At 43.4% G+C, this 21,090-nt stretch overlaps 1 protein-coding gene across 10 annotated transcripts in view; it reads left to right on the forward strand.

Annotated features, from left to right (window-relative positions):
• LOC119382956 (UDP-glucose 6-dehydrogenase) overlaps nucleotides 1–15,216 on the forward strand; it is a 56,751-nt gene extending 41,535 nt beyond the window's left edge. Inside the window, exons 5-12 of one of the 10 annotated variants that reach the window (XM_049412353.1) lie at nucleotides 3,920–4,117; nucleotides 4,209–4,356; nucleotides 5,878–5,972; nucleotides 6,362–6,492; nucleotides 7,404–7,499; nucleotides 7,589–7,620; nucleotides 8,356–8,447; nucleotides 11,548–13,554. In XM_049412353.1, coding sequence (XP_049268310.1) covers nucleotides 3,920–4,117; nucleotides 4,209–4,356; nucleotides 5,878–5,972; nucleotides 6,362–6,492; nucleotides 7,404–7,499; nucleotides 7,589–7,620; nucleotides 8,356–8,447; nucleotides 11,548–11,718 — 963 coding nt within the window. In that variant the 3' untranslated portion in view covers nucleotides 11,719–13,554. The other 9 variants (XM_049412357.1, XM_049412356.1, XM_049412358.1 and 6 more) reach the window with 9 other exon arrangements.
• The last annotated feature ends 5,874 nt before the right edge of the window (nucleotides 15,217–21,090 follow it).

Here is a 21,090-nt window from a genome sequence, read left to right on the forward strand (position 1 = left end):
AACGTGGTGCTCTCAACTAAAAATCGCCTTTATACTCAATCGAAAGCAACTAAAAAGTTCTTCTTATATGGCAAGTTTTATCATTACAATTTCGTTTTAAGGAAAAAAATAATTTTTGATGTTCCCCATTGATGGCTATGTCCCCATTTGGCCACATGGCACCTTCCTCATTGATATTCCCAATTGCCATCAATGGGGAACATCAAAATTTATTTTTTTCCTTAAAACGAAAATTGTAATGATAAAACTTGCCATATAAGAAGAACTCTTTAGTTGCTTTCGATTGAGGTATAAAGCCGATTTTTAGTTGGAGCACCACGTGGTGTAAATCGCGTCTCAATGTGGACCAAAACGACGATTTTCTGAAATTCGTGATTTTTTCACGTAATGTTTAGAAACTTGAGGGGTCTGAAAATATTTTTATCGCAAAATATACCTTCTGTAGAGTAAGTATCCATTACTCGTATATTCATACAAGGCGCAATATCGCAATGGAAAAAATGCAAACATAGAACATTTTGGAGAAATTCCTGGAGGCGTATAAGGCAGAAAAATTGTACTAATATTATCGAGCTTTAAACAGCTTACACAAACACCTTTGCTCAATATGTAAACCAAATTTTGGTATTAAAACAAGAAACAATACTCTCAGAATAAATTTTCTTACAAACAACACCCAGGTGACATTCTGGTAAATTTGGAAGGCACCCACAAGACCAAAAAATTTTTTCTCTCCTAAATACTCTAGCAATTCACTGTTTTCAACGTAATAAATCGGCACAATTTTTTTTCACTACATTTGAGATAGTTGCCAAAATGGCTGGGACGTTTGGCATGGAATGACCCAATTATGGTACATGGTACAGGGGCGGTTCTGTACCAAAGAGACCTCAGTTCACCTCCAACTCAACAGCTTAGGGTTATAGGATACTACTCCTGCACCTTCAACCCTACCCAGCAGAATTATTCTACAACTGAGAAGGAGGCTCTTGCTGTTTTAATGGCTGTGCGCTACTTTTGATCATACATCGACGGAAGAAGTTTTCATTATATACGGATCACCAAACATTAACGCACCTGTTGAATATGTCGGAGCCAAGGGGAAAATTGGCCCGATGGGTCAATGAACTTCAACAGTACGATTTTGACGTCTTCCACCGTGAAGGTAGCCATCTTACTGACGCCGACGCCCTGTCTCGGTTGGCGGTCGAGATCCCGCGTGGAACAGTTAACATGACGAGATTATGGGAAGAGTATGAAAGTCTACACTTCAAGGATGGCAAGTTCGTCGTACCAGACACACTGATTCCAAAAGTGCTTCACTTATATCACGACAGCCCCGAATCAGGTGGTCATGATGGCTTCTGGCGAACGTACAACAAGCTTCTCAAACAGTTCACATGGACAAACATGAAAAAAGACGTCGAAGCCTATGTCAAGTCGTGCCACTTGTGTCAAGTGAATAAAGCAAAATACCGGCCTCGACCCGACGAGCTCGTCTTGCCAAACCATTCGGACAAACCCTTTGAAGTCGTCCACGTGGACTTTGCGGAACTGAAAAAGAGGAGTTCCGGGGTTCGCAAGACACAGTCTTTCTTGATTGCCATAGATCAGTGCACCAGAATGGTAGCGGCACGTCTTGGACGAGAAGACACGAACAGCGTTATCGCCTTGCTTGACCGAGCGATATTCTCACAGCTGAAAGTCGTGATATCTGACTATGGACCCGCATTTTTAAGCAAGAAACTTCAGCAGTGGGCAGATAGCCGTCGCATTACACTACGTCGTTGCGCTCCATTTCACCCGCAGGCCAATGGAATGGCGGAAAGGGTTATACGTGACATCAAGCAATTCATGTCCATGTACCCAACGTTTAAAGGCGGATGGAAGTGCTGCCTAGAAGCGGCTGTGGCTCACCACAACAGAACACACACTACGAGTCTTGGCTGCAGCCCGCATTTTGCTGCCTATGGCGAAGTGCCAGTACTGCCAGCCGACAAAGAACTTAAAATCGATGATCAACTGCAATTGTTTGAACACTGAAAAACCAACCAGGAACAAAGGAGATACCGAAAGGCGATGAAACTCCAATTCGACAAGCGACACCAAGGACACAAGCCGGATATTGGACTGAATGATCTTGTGCTCGTGCGGAAGGGTCTGCCCGGTAGTGACACAAGAATTCTTGGACCGTTTAAAGTCGTAAAAATATCGGTACAGCAAGGTGTGCTAAAGACCATTGGCTACCTCAATGACGGACAGCTTGAATTCGCCGCTACAAGCAACGTTCTTCGGTATCACCCCAGGAGGGGTGACGACAAACAACGGGGGGAGTGTAAGGAAGAAGATGGAAAAGAAGATGCAAGGGTACAGTTCTTAGAGGGCGAAAAAGAGGAGGAACGGCAATAAACAGTAATGGTGACCGTATTGGATTCGTGATTCCTCGGTGTCGTTACAAGTCAGTGTTCAGCAACTGACAAACATCAGCAGTATTGTCTCCCATTTATTCTTTATTCCTACATTATTAGAGGGCAATGGAGCGTGTATCAGTTTCCCCAGACTACACCTTGCCTATCTGTCTTCTTGTTAGCACTATCTCATTGGCATCATGTACAGCCACAGTCGGGCTTAAACATGAACAATGAATACGCATTTATAGCACCTTAACTTGAAGAAACTAACAATGACTTTAGGTATAAACTATTCCGATGTTTTAGAAACAAAACATAATAAATAGGGGTGTGCGAATATTCGAAATTTCGAATATTTTTTGAATAGTGCTTGTTATTCGATTCGATTCGCACTGGAATTTTACTATTCGAACTTCCCAGAAACAAATACAGTCAACGTCCGATTGAAAGTGACCCCTTCAGATTTTCAATATGCTTCACGTTATCACACCCTGGTATTGCGGCAAAGCTGCCTTTCAAGCTCCGTTACGGTCGAACTTTGCCAAGAGACGTCCGATTGCAAGTGGTCCCTAGATTTTCAATATGCTTCACCTCATGACACCCCCGTATTGCGGCAAAGCTGCCTTTCAAGCTCCGCTACGGTCGCAAATGTATTAACTCAAGAAAACGCTGGTTCCAACATGGAGATGAAAGATGTGGCAGAGTTAGGGGCTCAATTAATGCTGTTTTGGGCCTGAAATTTGGGCAAGAAGTCCGAAAAATCGGACGCCGAAGCTTTCTAGCATCCAAAATTTCAGATGTTCTTATATATCGACGTCTACGAGGCAGATGTGGTACTCCGGACTTGAAGGGAGCACACCCTTGTCCGCCACATCAGTTGGGCTTCCACAGAAGTTGAAAGAGGAGGAGAGAGGCTGAGGAAATGGCATCTTTGCCTATCGCGTGTGAAGCGTTGTTGGCAACATTTTGGTTGCACCAAATCATGTACATAAATATAATTCAGCCTCTACATTGCCTCATTCTTGATAAGACAACTATGAAACACCACACTGCCAGTGCTTCATGAACCTAGCGAAAAGAAACACTTTCGTGTTGCTATCTCATAAGAATATGCTTAGGAATCCTCTCTAACTTTTTTTTTTCTGCAATTTCGCTTCGAAGTATTCGAAATGTATTCTAGAAATATTAGAAAAATATTCGATTCGATTCGCACTCACACTTCAATATTCGAATTCACTTCGCACCCAAGATTTTGCTATTCGCACAGCTCTAATAATAAAGTATACATGTGACGCATTCAAGGTGCCCGAAACAAAGTTTCCAGCATCCTTTGCAGGTGTGTGGCTCTAAGTTAAGCAGCGTACTAAGTGTTTCTCTTTAGAATAACAGAGAGCTGAGCTAGTTGGTAAGTATTCATTCTTAAAGACAGGGCGTGCAAACATGGACACAAGAAGGAAGTCAAGACACCACAAACACTTTTTTTTTAGAATGTTTCGCTTTACTCGCAGGTTCTTTCAAACCCCGAATTTCTAGCTGAGGGCTCAGCTGTTGCAGACCTACTTAATCCAGATCGCATACTCATCGGAGGAGAGCAGACGCCTGAAGGCCAGGCAGCTATTGAAGAGCTGTGTTCAGTGTACAAGCATTGGATTCCCGAAGACCGTATCATCACCATGAACACCTGGTCTTCAGAGCTTTCAAAACTGGTAAGTCACCTGGCGCAGTTTTTTCTGGAAAAGGTCTCCGCTGCTGGTTGTCTGTCTGACATGCTAATGTTGTTTTATTTTGCTTTTGCAGGCTGCAAATGCTTTTCTAGCTCAGAGAATTTCTAGCATCAATGCAGTCTCTGCAATCTGTGAGTCAACTGGAGCTGATGTATCTGAAGTGGCTCATGCTATTGGGAGTGACAGCAGAATTGGTCCAAGATTTCTACAAGCCAGCGTTGGTAAGCACGATGTCCTGTTTGCTTTAAGAGCTCTGAACGGACATTACTTTTTTTTTAATACAGTAAGGCGTTGCTGAAACTTGAACAAAATTTCAAAATATCGAAACATGTTACTGAACATGGGTATCCTGTATACGTACTGGAGGGGCTGTCAGTGTTCAGCACCTAATATTTAATGTTGCATGCATAGTAACAACCTCATTAGCTTGAGTTTCCTGGGACTAGAAAAAAAATGTCTGAATTAAGCAAATGTCAAAGTGCTGAATGTATAAAACACAGTAAAGAAGCACTCACTGCATCAACATCCTTTAATCAGTTCAAGAAATTTGCAACTGTAGTTTTTAATTTGCAGAAAATCAGTGCGTAAAATTTAATTCTCATCACCTCATGACTGATGAGCTTAGCACTCGCAAGGACCTTGTGATTTCATTCGTAATAAGGCAGTGGTGCAAGACATGTTTTCATCTGAGCAGACATGCTTCTCAGAACCACATGCACAATGTGATCAGCTGGCAACCCCCACCCCAAGCAACTGAAAAAAGTATGGGGGGGGGGGGGGAGGTGCTCTCTTACAGGGTGCTTACACTAAATTTTGTAGTACAGTGGAGTCCACATATAATGATGTATATCTGGACTGCCGGGTTAAAAAAAAAAGGCCGCCGAACGTACTTTTGTAGCTCTGAACCCGAAATCGCCACTTATAGTAAGAATAGATGTTGTAGAAAGTAGGCTGTGAAAAACAAAACTTTAATACTAACTCCAAAGAGCATGTCTCAAGCACTAGGCGTGCTGAAATAGTCAGAAATCTGGCCTTGCTCTTGTGGCAGTTTTAACATCACATCCGCAGTGTGCATTGCTTCCAGCTGCTGTGCGAACACTGGCAGCAATCTTTTCGAGTGGATAAAGTCGATTAATGTATCAATAGACGACAATACACTTTCTGTGGACATTGAGGTCAGGGTCAGAGAAGGGGCACCGAAAACACTGCCAATCTCGCTGCCGTCACTGCTGCCGTTGCCACCGTTGCCCAACACTGCCGTCTGTCAAGACAACACATCCTCAACAATCGCCTCGTCAGTGATCTCGTCGCAGAACGAGGCGACGCTGCCTACGATGATTATTCTTCAATGTCACGATTATTCTGCATGGAAAATGCCGTCCAGAGGGCAAAATGTTGATCGTTAAATTCGATATGCGGTGAATAAAATATTGTTATATGTGGTTTTTTTTTTCCATAGCCCTAATGCATAAAATTACACTGTTAAGTCGACCTATAGTTATAAGCAGTATATTGCTATAAGTGGACTGCACTGTAGTATTCATTCCCACTGCACGTGCAGGTTTCGAGGCTATTCTCATTTTCTATCTGTTCTCTCTTTTTTCTGTGTGCTAAAAAACCTATAGCACCACTTACGTTCACATTTTGTGATTAAGGTTGATACATGCTTGGCATTCGCTATTGTCTGCCAAGTGTTTTTGAAATTCTGGCTCTGACTTGTGGTTCTCTTCTCTGCCCGGAAGGTTTCGGAGGCAGCTGCTTCCAAAAGGACGTGCTGAATTTGGTTTACCTGTGCGAATGCCTCAAGCTTCCAGAGGTTGCGAACTACTGGTATCAGGTAATACTTTACTACTGTCTTTGTACTCGATATAACCAAATAAGGCTCGATCATGCTGCTCCCAGCACTTATTTGAAACTTTGATACTTGTACACGACAGCCATTTTTCAGTGGAGACTGCAGGAACAGGTGAATGAATGGCTGCAATGGCGCTTGGACTTTTTGCCACCTGTATTTGTTCACCGTTCCTTGTCAAGTCGTTAAATGCACAGTCCTAATGCGAGACCCCACTGATTGTTACAGAGATTGAGATAATGCTAGTACGAGAGCGAAAAAATAAAATTCTCGTCTAAAGCGAAATTAATGCGAAAACAAGAATTCAATTTTTACTGGTATCAGTGCGATTTCAGTGCAATGCCTATGTGATAGAAGCATTTCTTACATTTCAGGTTGTAGAAATGAACAGCTTTCAGAGGACTCGGTTTGCCCAGCGAATCATCGAACGGCTTTTCAACACTGTGGCTAGAAAAAAGATTGCAGTTCTTGGCTTTGCATTCAAGAAGAACACTGGTGACACGAGGTGTGTATTATCTCACTGTGAACCACTGGTGACACCGCATTGAGTTATTGGAATCTATACAGAGTATTGGAATCTATACAGTGGAATTTCGTTCATGCGTTTCTGGTTCGTGCAATTTTGCTTTTTGTGTGCACGAGCTGTGCAAACCACTCAGCAAAGCTGTTTGAGTAAATTGGGCTGCAAGTTTTCCCAGTCAGTGAAGTTTTCTCATGCTCCCCCGGGCTGCATAAATGGGGGTGTTTTAAACAAGATTTTTTTTCACTCGCGATTGGTGCAAATGCACAGCTAATGCAGAAATGAAGATTAAGTATTGCAGAGTTGCCACCATTAGTCTGGCTTCAGGCCAATAACACGTGGATGAAATCCACAGTCGTTGAAAAGAAAGTTGAGCTTAACCTGAAGACTGGCACCATACCAGGAAGGAAATTGAGATGATTTTCTCAGAAGGAAAGCTTCACTGGGATAACGTCTACCTTGTCAATCATTTGCCTTAGACTTGTTCTGTAAAGCCTGTGACAACATTCTTCTGGGGAAACTACTGTACTTGCCAAGCTAAGCAGGAAGTGAGCCCAAAATAGGGCAGTCACGACATTACAACTCAACATGCTAGAATGTTGAGCCAGTTTTGTAGATTTGCTAGATGGAAGAAACTCTTTTAAAGGGACAGTTAACACCTATCTGAAAGTAAATGGGATCAAGACTTTCTAGTCGGCCCGTGTGCCTTGTGAATTTGTGCACACCAACCTATTTTCAAAATATGATCATTTTAAAAACATTATTCATGCTGTCGGTCTCATGAGCCTGTATGAATTCACACAATAAGTCCATGCATTCACTGTTTGCTTGTTTACAGTGTTGTGCACACTTTTTAACTCATTACCATCACCTTTCAACCCATCCTGAACATGCAGAGAGAGCGCTGCTATCTATGTTTGCAAACACTTGATGGAGGAAGGAGCCTGTCTCAACATCTATGACCCCAAAGTCCCAAAGCAGCAGATCATCGAGTGAGTTTGTCGCGCGAGATGCTGCGCTTCGTTTAAATGTTACTCATTGTTTTAATTTATGTCTTTCCACACTTGTGATATCATTTCAGTGATCTCAATGGCTCAGGAGAACAGGGCGATGGTACGTACAAAAGCGCCATTCTGTCCACAGACACTGTCTGTTTTACTGTATTTCAGTGCATGACTGACAGGAAAGGGCTGCACAGTTGTCAAGGCATAGATAGCGTGAAAATGTATTGCATATAGACAAAGTATATTACGAAATCCTTATCTGCAAAGTTCTGAGCTGCAGTAATGTGCAGCCTGCTGTGTTGGACCTGGGCTTGTGGGGGTATAACTTATGCTTAGCATAGAGTGATAGAATGCATAGTACTAAGGTATGGGAAATGCAGCCGAGGCAGGCGGAGAGTTAGGTGGAGTGATGAAATTAACAGGATCACAGGCATAGAAGGAATTGGTTCATGCAAGACAGAGTAAATTGGAGATCATTTGGAGATGCCTTTGTCCTGCAGTGGACATAGGGTAGGTGATGATTATGATAATTCACAAATAAGTTGGAACTGCCATTCTCCTAAGGAGGTAAACTTACTTGGCATAGCTGACATGTTGATATAACACAGGCATATGCTGACATGATGCAGCTTTCCAACTTTTAGCATTCACTGTATTGCTCTGTTATCGTAGATCACGAGTGTAAGGGTAACAAATAGTGAAATAGACCACACAGGCAATAGTACCAAGCATTTGTAGCAGTTTGCGTAAAAGGGCTTGTCATATGCAACTTGAGAGGGTGTTCTGATACTATGGGTTGTAGTAAAGTTCACTGATCTGAACCTTACTGTGTGTGCATATGCAGTATTGAAGCAAGTGGAGATTTTCCAAGATGCCTATTCCGCTGCTCAAGACACCCATGCCATTGTTATTTGCACCGAGTGGGATGAGTTCAAGGTGTGTAAGCATTTCATTTATAAGTAGAAGTTGTTTTGTTAGCAATGTCAGTGTGGCCTTCCCGCACTTGGATTATGGCATCTGTCTTTACTGAACCTTGACAGAAGGTTTTTGGACATGTCTGTCGAATGAACTTGCAGCTGATAACTAGAGACCGGATTTTAGGCAAATGCCTATTTTGTTCCTTGCGCTCCTATCGTGCCATTCATGAGCATGAATTAGAGGTTAAGAAGGGCTTTTATAGTGTTTTTATAGTGCCTATAAATGCCTATTTTTGGTGTTCATGCGTAAATGCTTACAAGTGCCTATAAATGCCTCTTTTCGAAATTGGTGCTTATATGAACACTATTTAGCCTCAAGTTTCGCTCCTGGGTGCTGCTTGAGACTGTTATTCATGTTACCGCGTAACATTGGCTGTTGCGAACTATGGGGTTCATCCTAGTCCTCTAGTTCAACCAACTTTTGGAAACAACTCCTAGAAAGCAGTGAAGTGGGACCGCCGCCGCGCTGACATGGCGTGAGCGGTTGGCGAATGCGAAACCGCGGAGAGCCGTCAGCGGAAATGAGAGTGAAGACAAAAAGAAAAGAAGTCACAGTTTCGCCGCAAGGCCGAAGCAATGAATGCGATAGCAAGAAACTAATGCTATATGAAGTGAGGCTCGCCAATGGATACTCTCAGTTTGAACAACGCTCCTGTTGCAAAGGCAGCCGAAGCAGCGAAGGAAACTAGCGTGCTTCAAGTGTCGAGCTGTGACACTTGATAGTTTGCGCTCATCTTCTGTTTGTTCGTTTAGCGGCGTCCCTTGAGCTCGAGTGGCTTTCGTACGCTCCGTAACATGAGCGTGGACATCACGGTGAAAGCGTGAAACATCCCTCTTCCCCTCAGCACAAGAAAACCGCGCGAGCAGACAGCGGAAGGGCAAGGTTCTCCCTGCGCAAGTATAAGAAGAAACGAGCGAGCTCGCTGACGACTTTTAAATGCGCCTGTCGCGCTCCTAACGCCATCTCGCTGGTAATGAAAAAACGCTTATAAGCGCAGCCGTCTCCAAGTCCGTCCAGCGGTAAAGGGTGTGTATATAACGCTCGCCGTTACCTACATGGAGGATCTGCGTTTCGTGGCGTAGTGGCTAGCGCCACTCGCTGCGGAGGAAGAGGTCCCTGGTTCGATTCCGCGCTTCGGAAGCATTTTTCTGAGTTATTTTTCTTTGGGGCTTTTATATATATATATATATATATATATATATATATATATATATATATATATATATATATATATATACATATACGGTGCATGACGGCGGCGACGGCGACGGCAAAATTCAGCCGAAACTGTCTATATAATTGCTATCGCAATAAAAGAAAGAAAAATGTGATGTGCATGCAGCTTTTGTTTCGTTTGTACAGTAAAACCTCGGTGATACGATCACGGCTCGTACGAATTTCGGGGTGATACGAATTTTTCTGTGGTCCCGGCCAAGGCCCATTAGCCTGCACTGTATTGGAGTACGGTTGTTGCGAACCGATTTGCGCCCCGCGACGTTTGATACGAACGCACGCTAGCGCACAGGTACGGACAGGTGCTGCCTGCGCTGTCGCGGAAGACCCGGCAGTCACGCGCGGGCGCGGGCATGCGCGCTCCACGACCATCCACGGTGCGTCGTTGCCTTCGAGATAGTGCGGGTGAATCTTGGAAGCCTTTAAGCGCCTTCGCGTTTAGATTACAGATGAAGTTGACGTCGCGTTTTTTTTTTTTCCATCGCGTTGACGCGTGCTCCTGTGCTTGAGGCAGCAACGTCTCTGTACTGTGTTAACACGTGCCTGCCACGTAGATGCAAGCCATGTCCCCGCAATCAGACGTTCTATGAAACAAGACTGAAACTTCGGCTGTGGGTCCGTCATGAAGTCCCATCAAAGGTGGACGAAGACCCCAAGAGACGAAGCGGATGGTCTTGGCGAATGAGCTTGGCCTCTATCTATCGTGTGCAAAGCGCTTAAGTCACTTTCGCCGCAGTACTCCTGTGTCATGCAGAAAAGAGTAGTAGGATTAGGAAGGGACTACTAGCGGTCACGAGGCACAACACATCTGGTTCCTTAATTACACATGCGCGCATGCACCGTACATTTACGAGTACAAGTATGATCGTTGATGTTTAAAAACTTTACTGGCAATTATTCAGGGCTGTTCATGACGTCGCTGCGGCCCTGAGAAACACTGAATCAAAACATATGCCAACTTTCTTTTGTCGCATACTAATTTTACATGTTTTTTGGTGATACGAATTTCGGATGATACGAATATTTTTGGTAACCCCACAAGATTCGTATCACCGAGGTTTTACTGTAATTTACTTTTTAAGGTGGTAACTGCAGTAGTGTAGCCAGAACTTTTTTTGGGGGGGAGGGTTCAACCATACGTTATATATGTTCGCGCATGCGTTTGTATGCGTGCGTGTATATACAGACACGCAAAACTGAAACGTTTGGGGGGGGGGGGGGGGAGGGGCTGAATCCATTGAACCCCCCACCCCACTCCCCGCCTGGCTATGCCAGTGGTTCGCTGCCAGGGGAGAAACTGGCTCTACACGGTTCGGCCCAGCCAATAGAAGGAATGCTCCCTTCTGGTCTTTTAGCGATCTGGCTGTCTGCTCCTGCTCTGCCCTTCTCAGTCATGCCGCAAAGATACCCAGGAGTGTGTTGATTCGACAGCGAACACTTGACTCACCCTGCACAACACGGGAAAGACTGTGTTCTGTGAACCGTGCGGGACAAAACACAATTGCACAGCTATGTTCAACAGTTGGCACCTCTGTGCCATCTTAAGCAATAACATTTTGTTTTCGTGTTGTAGGTAGAGGTCACGCACATCTTCGTTTGAAATTATTTGCATTTATGCGAAAGTTTATTGCACCTATGTTTACGATATTGGAGGCCTAAAACGTTGTTTTCCCTACCTATTTTTGGCGCCTAAAACGAGCTTTTTTAATGCCTAAAAATCCGGCCTCTGCTGATAACCATGCAGCTGTAGCATTGCAAAATGTGCCGAGTGCTATTGTTTGATGACGAGCCTTTTTTTTTTCTTTCTTAATTTTCTTGTGCACAGTCCCTGGACTACCAACAGATATACAACGCCATGCTCAAACCTCCATTTCTCTTTGATGGGAGGCGAATTGTTGACATCGCCAAGCTGGAATCCATCGGCTTCCAAGTTGAGGTGGTTGGCCAAAAGACAGCACGTCAGAGTCTCAACCGTCACATTGCCAACCACATCTGAGGTGCGGTTCTGATGCCTCACCTCGACTGCACTGCCAGGCTATATGTTGTGTTTTTAGGGTCCACACATGCAGATCAGAGCGTCAGATTTTGTTTTTAATATCATCATGGGCTATAAAAACACACTGCATTTAGTTGGCAGTATGCGTGACTGAACCCCTGCCATTTCCCAAGTTTATGTTTCCAAGATCAGCTTGAGGTTATCTGTTGAACAATAACACGTTTAGTCACGATTATTTGTCTGTAGGATTGTCAAAAGATAGTGTTGTTCGTAATTGTTGCAGTTTGTCAGATATTTATGTGTATGAGCGGCACCCGTAAGCAGTAATAATCCTTGTTGAAGTAAAGAAAGGAAAATAATCTGATGCTCTGACTTGTAACATGGCCTTGGAAGTATTCTCAAAGCACCGAAGTTGTGTCTTCTCTTTTGGTTACACTACCATTTACGAGTGTCAAACACATGTTAGGTTCAACGAAAGCTCGCATTTGTGGTGCTTAGAGTTGAAATTGAGTTGTGTTGTGTGTATATATATTTGCTGTGCATTACAAGCACTATAGGCTATACTTGGCTTCTAATGCACCCTTTGCTCTATTTAATCGAGACAAAGTGGTACAAGTGGAATAGTAACACATCTTATTGTGCAGCTGATGCTCAGTATGCTTTATCGAAGTGGTGAATAAAAATGCATCAGCAATCGGACTGTAAAGATCTGAACACCATATCACAGTTCTGTATGTTTAGATGTCTTTTAGATGCTCGTAACCATTTGTACGAGAATTCAACACATGAAATTTGCTACCGTGCCACGTTAACATTTTATTAAGGCATACACCACACAGGGTGCGCCGGTGAGAGGTACTGTGCTAGCCATTGTTCTACCTGGTGACTCTTTTTTTCTTACACATTACGCTCATAAAAGTCTTATCGTGTTGTGCATTTCTCGCGTCTGTGTGGCACAGACATTCTTTGTTCCTATATTTTGCAGTGCATTTAGGCATTTGTTTTAGTGCTTTGTAGTGAATAGGCTCATCTTTTGGGTGTTTCTATATCAAAAGAACCGCTACCCTGTGTTTTACGCTGTTGCGCGTTCGTTCTGAAAATCAAAAGTTGTACTTACTACTCTAGGTTGTTGGCGTAAGGTTTTGTTTCGACATGTGTGATGGGTGCTAAGTATTTTCTTTAGTCAGTCATTGTATTATATACTTTGTGACCCTTTTTTTTAATGCTGCAGTGGTTGTTTATACTGGTGCTTTAAAATGCTGCACTTATATACCACCCTTTACAGTGGTGCACTGCTCTGCTTTTTCTTTTATTATTGTGCTTGTGCGTTCCTCAGCATTATACTTTACTGTAATTTCGTTTGCCAGGCAAGTACCAAGGGAAAGCAAGCTTCGTGAACATGTAGACCACAGTCTTTCACTTGAAAAGCTGCACGCATGTATGATAAGCGAACAAATTCATATGTGTCGATACTGTGTCTAACGTATTCATGTCTCGTATAGCTTTAGCTAAGTTTGCCTCCAGTAAATGCTCAGTTCGTAGTAAGATGGCAACCACTGTCTCTGAAAATTCAGTTTGTTTTGATCTTCAGTACATCTTTAGCACTGTAGTGTGAACAGTATAATGACAAACAGTTTGTCATTACAACCTGAGCAAGTGTTCTGCAGCACCTGCATGCTCAGCAGTGTACAAATTACAGAACTGATAATTACTTTATCAGTGCTGCTGTTTAATTCATGGGTAGCATGTAAGCTGGCTGCCATGTAGGTGGAATTTGTTGATGTCAAAATATGCCTACTTGAGAAAACCACCAGCAATCGAGTGACTAAAGAAGCTTAGTAAGGTAACTGGAAATTTCAAATGAGTTGTGGCGCAAGTATAACCAAAGAAGACATTAAACGGAAATGCCTTATAAGGCTAAAGTGCTCAGTTACATTTCAGACAGTTCTTACATATTCCATTGGTGAAACATGATAGGCGCAGGAAATCAAAGGTACAAATTCTCCATATTGGATTTCACATCTCGACCACTGACCGCACAATTGAAATTACTGTAACGTAGTGTATCTTGTGGTAGTTTTGCATGTTTGTAAACTTTGCTGGGTCATGTTTTCATTTTTTAATAGAGTATGTTGCTGGGCTAGTTGGTTCATAATCTTAAAAATTGGATAGCGTGAAATCGGCCAGGACCACGAAGTGCATCTGTGTTCCTTTGTAGTCCTAGTTGATTTCGTGCTATCCAATTTTGAAGAACATGTTTTCATTTGTTTATGAATGCGATGCTATTACTTTTCTGTTCAGTCCGCTTAATTTTTGTTAAAAGGCTGCCATAATCTGTGAGATGATGTGAAAGTTGCTGCAGAGATTTGAAAGCGATATTCCCTTCTGCCTCCCACTTGTACAGTTTTCTAGATCACAGAGGCCAATGTGCTGGCAAAAGCCAACTAGATCATAGGTCATACATGTATTATGGAAACTAATCACTTGACTTAACTTGGAACGAAAAAAAGCATTGATTGCTTCCTTTATTTAATGGTCTCATAGTAACAGTCCATCTTCAATTTAGGTGTTCGTTTTAAGATATGATGAGTCACAATTACAGAATTCTTTAAGAATTTCAGGCTTTCACTTTTCTTATATGTGCAAGTTGATTTAAGGAAACACATTGATTTCACGGAGTGTCCTTTGAATTCTATATATATTGTATTGTTTGTTGCGACTCTGTGGATGATCAACAACTGCTTGACTCGTAACTTACTGTTAGCACCACAGTTATTCCTTCTGAAGAAGAAGTCAGTTTTATTCTCCCAAGTTTAGCTTGGTGTCTACAGAACTTCCTGCTTTCCACCTTGATTTGCAAATGACAGGTATAACATTTATATATATAGTAAATTTTAAGCTGAGGTCGTTTGTTGCTCAGTTTTACCTTTTTTGTTATGCTCACTGCCCTTGTGTGTTTTGTGCCTATGTTTTATTTTATAAGGGGCTTGTAGTATTTAGGAGCATGGCACTGAGGTTATGTCATGTTGCAAGTCCACTGAATTTGCTTGCTTTTATGTAGTTTGACATTTATCGTGCTACGTCGTCTTCCATAATATGCAACAATGGATGTTTTTGTGGTTATATCTCTTTGGATTTGCATTTTTAAATGTGGGCAGTTGTCTGGAATGCTGAACAGTAAGTAACTTGCACCATACATTTGGTTATTGTATTTTGTCTGCATTTCTTTTGTACTGTTTCCTAAGCATTTAATTGGAAATTGGCTTTGCTGAATATGCATTTCTAAAGAAAAAAAGCTGACTGCAAGTGCCTGCAGACTCATCTACTACATGGCTGCTGCTGTTCCAAAGTAATGTATTATCACATCTTTCTGTTTGATTTTAAGTGTCATCACTGCTGTTGTCCCTGATGAAACAAAACATTTTGAAAGTTTTATTAATTCAGTGCTGTACGATGTGTTCTCACGTTCCACAACAATAAACTTATTTTTGTACTCACCTTCAGTTTCATTAATGAAGGCGTGTGCTATGGATAAACATTATGTGGTGACTTAAGAAATTTTGCTCTTTTGTGCTCTTCCTATGTGGGCTGTATGTAAAGTATGCAAAGAGAGTGTTTACGTACATTCTTTACATACCCGCAGTTGTGACTAAGATCTCTGCATTTCCAGTCTTGTCACTGATTCTAGCAATTACTTGAACAAGACTCTCGGTAACCTCATCTATCTGCCCAATTTGGCTGTCAACTAGAACATGAAACACCTGCATTTAAATGCTAGGTTGCACTGATGTCATGTAGCTAACATGCTTTATCTATCATTTTACATTACTTTTGTGCAGTCCACAGATCCTATTGAAATTCGTCTGATATCCTCAATGTTTTGGTGCCATGGGCTAGTTCTGGCGGGATGCACCAGTTATATAGTAATTTATTTTTGGAAATATCAGTGAGCTGCCATTCATGACTTGAGAATGCTTATGCTCTGGGGACCTCCTTTATCTGTCTTTAACTCTTTGAGGGTCAAAGACGTACATGTACGTCATCCGCAACAGCCATAAGTCGCGTAAATACGTACATGTCCGTCATGCCTGTATGTTTAAAACACTCGCCTTTTTCGATCAGTCTGGATGGGTGGATGGATGCTATGAGCGTCCCCTTTATAACGGGGCGGTAACAAGTGTGCCACCAGGCTCGACAATAAAAAACCCTTTACTCTTCTTTTTCTTAGCGTTGGCCTAGTGTCTTTACTTCAATTAAAACTATTTCAGCTCCGTTCTCTGCCCTTTACGGCAGAATGTCCTTTTTTTTTCCAATATTTATTTTTGTCCTTTCTCTCTAGTTTTCTGCCACCAATACTCTAACCGTCTCTTACTTATTTCAGTCGCGGGTGTGTTCAGCTTTCCATTGTCTCTAAAACCCAAGGCGTCATGTAGGCCCGTGCCCAAACGTACACCTGGGTGGATGTCTCCGCATTCAATCAGAACATGCTCCACCATTTCCTTATCTTCCCCGCAGCACGTGCATTGTTCTTCTTCTTTACTGAATCTCGCTCTATAACTGCCCGTTCTAAGGCAACCCGATCTTGCTTCATACAGTGCGCTTCCCATTGAATTATCGTAAAATGCCTCCCTCCTTATTTCATTATTGCCCTTTCGGTAGTTACTCAAAGCCGGTTTTTTCTCCATAGCTGCCGTCCAGTAAATCCTCTCCGCCTTTCTGACTTTTCGCCTAACGCTCTTTGTTGACATACTGCCTACACTACCAGCCGTATATTTACTAGTGAGCCTCCTAGTTCTTTTTCTCCACTGTGTGCTCTGCCCATCTACTCTCCTTCATATTCCTTAGCCTTTCTCCGAACCTTATTTTGCTCTGAGCCTCCCTCGCCTCAAAACCTGCCCATCCCACAGCGCCCTTTACAGCCTCATTTGTCGTCTTCCCGTGAGCACCCAACGCGAGGCGTCTCACAGTCCTTTGATTTATATCCAAGGACTGTCGTCCCACGAAGGATTAGTCCTTAGTCTCTTGCTTGACATGTGCTGCCACACTGCGGGAATACGTGGAATGTTTCTCTTGCGCCGATGTCTCTCGGTTTTTTTTTATGCTTTACTACAGCGGTGCGCCGGCGAGTTTCGCTTTCGTTATTCGGCCGGTTCTCGTTTGTTGTGCCTGCAAAACTGATGGCTTTCCGGTTTAGAATTTCTCAAGGGTGACCATTTCGTTACTGTTTCGTTTATACATAGTTTTCACGTGACGTCACAGACAGGTTCTCTGCGCTGAGTTAAAGTCCCTAGATTTGCCCTTTTTCTTAAGTACCGACAACTGCCTCCTTTCCCGGCCCTCTCTCACGCGCAGCTGGCGTCCGACGCCATTTTCTTCCTAACTTGGAAGATTTACAAAGCCATGCGCGTCTAAGTACATTAGCCACGCATCTTTCAGCGGACAGTATGCCAACGCGGCGCGCCTTTCTCCTCCCGTCAACCCCCTGTCATTAGTGAATGGGGGATCGCGTTTCACCAGGTGCTGGAAAAGCGTTAGGAAGAACATGGCTACCGAAAACGAGCGTTAGCCAATGAGATTCGTCGACGGCGCTTCAATGGTTGTCGGTACTTAAAGGACCCCTGACAGCAAAATTTTTGTTGGTGACTTTTTGGATGTAATTTGTAGCTTTGTGTCTGGTAATCTCTAAATTAAATCGTAAATGCTCTAGCGTATCGTACAACTAATTCTAGCGTAGTTAATTGTGACCATTTTAGCATCACTTCAAAACGCCCGCCTAAAAACCACAAGAAACTGGCGCCCCATGCGGGGGAGCGTCAAAGACCACGTGCACTCAAGCTGTGGTGACGTTTCCAGCGCGGTTTTCAAATCGGGGCCCCACGCACGGTAGAGATTGAAAGTATGTGGGTGCCTCGGTATGGGTTAAACCTGTTAAGCGCGTGTCCCCTCACGAAAACTACCTCGAGAGCAGCCCGACAACAGAGCCAGAGGGGTGAGGAACAATAGGCCTCGCCGGGTGCCAGTCGTCGTATTGTGCACGTGCGCCCCGCGAACCTTCTGTGACGTCCACAATACTTGCTTTACACTTGGAACGTCACACGGGGCCTCTATCTACGTCATACCAGGATGTCGCAAGGTGCAGCCAACTCAAGTGAGCACTCACGCTTACTTTAAAACCAAATTAAGATATTTTAAAGGCAACGTTCGTCACTAATAATCGGTCAGATGTGCCCCCGTATACAGGAAAGTCAAACAACACAAAGATCTCGAGGTTTCAATTTTGGTGTCAGGGGTCCTTTAAGAAAGAACAGGGAAAAATCTAGGGATTTTACGCTGAGTACCTCAACATGTCGGGCACCGTGACTTTTTATCTCATTAGAGCGTGTCAGTGCAGGGGAGGACACAGTCGTTCGGTTTAGTTCGGTTAGGGTGGCTAGTTCGGTCTCCGCTATCTTCTGTTCGCCACCCGCGCCAAAGGGGAACACAAAGGAACGCGAGGGGGCACCGGCACTAATCTGATGTCACCGTTTCTTTCTCCGCGCGTTCATGCCCGGAGAAAAAAACGGTGACATGAACAACTTGTTCATGCAGCATCTCAACCAGCTAGTAATCCAAGATTGTGACCACGGTGACGTAAGTGAAAACTATGTATTGCTTACCGGGGCGCGATTACGCCTGTTTCCGTGCATGCGCTGACTGACACAAACGATGCCGCTGTCGTTGAGTTTCCTGTTTCGGGGACTCACAAAAACCGCTTCCGTCTCCTTGGCGATAAGACGAAGGATTTTTATAGGTTTTGGACTTCTCGCTTTCCGGACGCGCTCACAACCACACAGTTTTCTTCAGCGCGCCCACCCACGCAGTTTGCTTTCCTTATGGAAGCGCGTGCCGGTTTCTATGCCGCAATTAAGTGAGTCTAGCCGCGATTCCTCCGAATCTCCGCTAGACTGCCGAATTAGAATTTGATTCAGTAATTTGATTAAGGGCAGAATTTGATTCAGCCCGTCATACGAGGAGTTACTTACGAGTTAAAGACTCGGATATTGATGAGTGAGCAAAATCTCAAAAGCGTGCATGCCGAGACAATGAAGGGCTTTTCTTCCCGTGTTTCCATGTAAACTTATTTTTGTACGTCTGTGAACTACAGACGTTTATCTCAACGCACAATTTTTTAACAGTCGTATGGGTTATTTTTTTTTATAATTTACTTTGCTGTTACTCACGAATAAACCATGTGTATGTACAACCCTAATGACTTTTTTTGTCACTTTATGGTCACCCCCCCCAAAAAAAGATTTAGACGTTTTTTTTTTTTTTTTTGAAATAGATTCGTCTGAAGGATTTAATTCAGCAATAAAAATACACATTTCTGGGACGCATTTCGCGAAAAAAATCGACCCTCAAAAGGTTAATGTTCCTGCCTCGTAATGTGTCCCCGGTGACTGGCCATCATATTCATAAACTGAGCAAGGGCGTCCGCAGAACTTTTTCCAGAGGGGTGCATCAGCAGAGGGAGGGGGAGGGGGGAATACAGCATAGGTAGCTTTTGTTTCATTGCCGTGACAGGACCGGCAAGATTAGTCCATAGCAGTACGTAACGTGAAAAGTTGGCTGGTAATCCTGAATGATCTTTCACGCGGATCTGCGGCACTGGAGTGTGCTAATCAAGCTGTGTAGCTTACTACTACTGCATAGAAAGTTATTCTCCAAAATTCCAAGGGGGGGGGGGCAGCTGCCCTCCCCTTGCACCCCCCTCCGGACGCCCATGAAACTGAGTAACGAACACCTTTTCAAAGCTTGAAGAGGCTGAATGCCAATCACAGAATTGTTCACTGTAGCTTGGGAGATCTTGGTCAAAAAGCAAGCCTCAATTCCGCCATATATCAGCTAGCTTCCTCACATGCGGACTGTCATATATATATATATATATATATATATATATATATATATATATATATATATATATATATATATATATATATATATATATATATATATATATATATATATATATATATATATATATATACTGTAAACCACTTTGCAACCTTAAGGTGGTTTCAAGCAAGCAAAACACCCTTTAAGAGTTAAGGGTGTTTTGTGTTATCGAAACACCCATGGCCCGTACCACAGCGTGCCAGATGATAGCTGGGACTCGCTGATTAAAAAGTCGTTGGATCTTAGGCTAGTTTAGATTAAAAGATACCTCTCTTTTACGGATATCTACAAGCATACCATAACTTTACGCCTATTCTCTTAATGTTGAATGTTCATTTATACGGAACAGCAATATCCCCACCGGCACTGAACGGCGGCTTAGGATACTACGGCTATATACGGGATGGTCCGTCTAAGGCTGTGTAGCGCGAGCGCTCCGTCCATGGGGTATTTTAGAATACGCTCTGTTCTGTGTACGATTTGGCGCGCGCGTGCACCTGCTATGCTGATGGCATCTGTATTTGCATGTTCCCCGAGTCCTGACTGGTAGACCTTATTTCTGACGTTTTTTTAGTGAGAAGGGTGATTAGGCCATTGGAAACACCCCCATGATAAGGGTGTTAGGCCAATGGCAACACAGAGTATAGGTGTTTGATACGTGAAAACACCCTTTTCCTAGGGTGTAAGGGTGTTATAGACACGGCAAAACCGCCTTAAGGGTGTAGACTGGTTTACTGATATATATATATATATATATATATATATATATATATATATATATATATATATATATATATATATATATATATATATATATATATATATATATATATATACTGCAAAATCACCCGCGCGAGTGCGCGCGACACTTTCCGCGGACCTTGTGACCTGGTACCTCACTGTTGGCGGGAAAAAGAAGCCTGGCGGCGTGTGCCCGCGCATATATCCTCGTTTTGCTCCGATATATATGACGCAACACGGAACGAGCGCCTTTCTAGATCTGGCGCATGTAGCGTGCGTTAACCTGCTTCGAAGGAATGCTTGCTGGAGCACCCCTGACTCCCCCGTAACTCCCCGCACTTAAGCGCGCTGTGGTTATACACCTCAAGGCATTTGCTAAAGTAATAACTGTTGCGTTTTAACGTCCCAAAACCATGGTATAACTATGAGGGACGCCGTTGCGGAGGGCTCCGGAAATTTCGACCACCTGGGGTCCTTTAAAAACGTGCACCAAATCTCAAGCATTTTCGCCTCCATCGAGAATGCGGCTGCCGCGGCCGAGATGCGATCCCGTGACCTTCGGGTCAGCAGTCAAGCACCATAACCACTAGACCACCGTGGCGGGTCCACCAGTTATATAATCGTATGTACGATCGCTCGTACGTATATGCGACGCGCTTACTATAAACGGAGCTTTCTGTATGGAGTTTTGCTTCA

Source organism: Rhipicephalus sanguineus, chromosome 2 (genome assembly GCF_013339695.2).
Source record: "Rhipicephalus sanguineus isolate Rsan-2018 chromosome 2, BIME_Rsan_1.4, whole genome shotgun sequence".
Taxonomy (NCBI): Eukaryota; Metazoa; Arthropoda; class Arachnida; order Ixodida; family Ixodidae; genus Rhipicephalus; species Rhipicephalus sanguineus.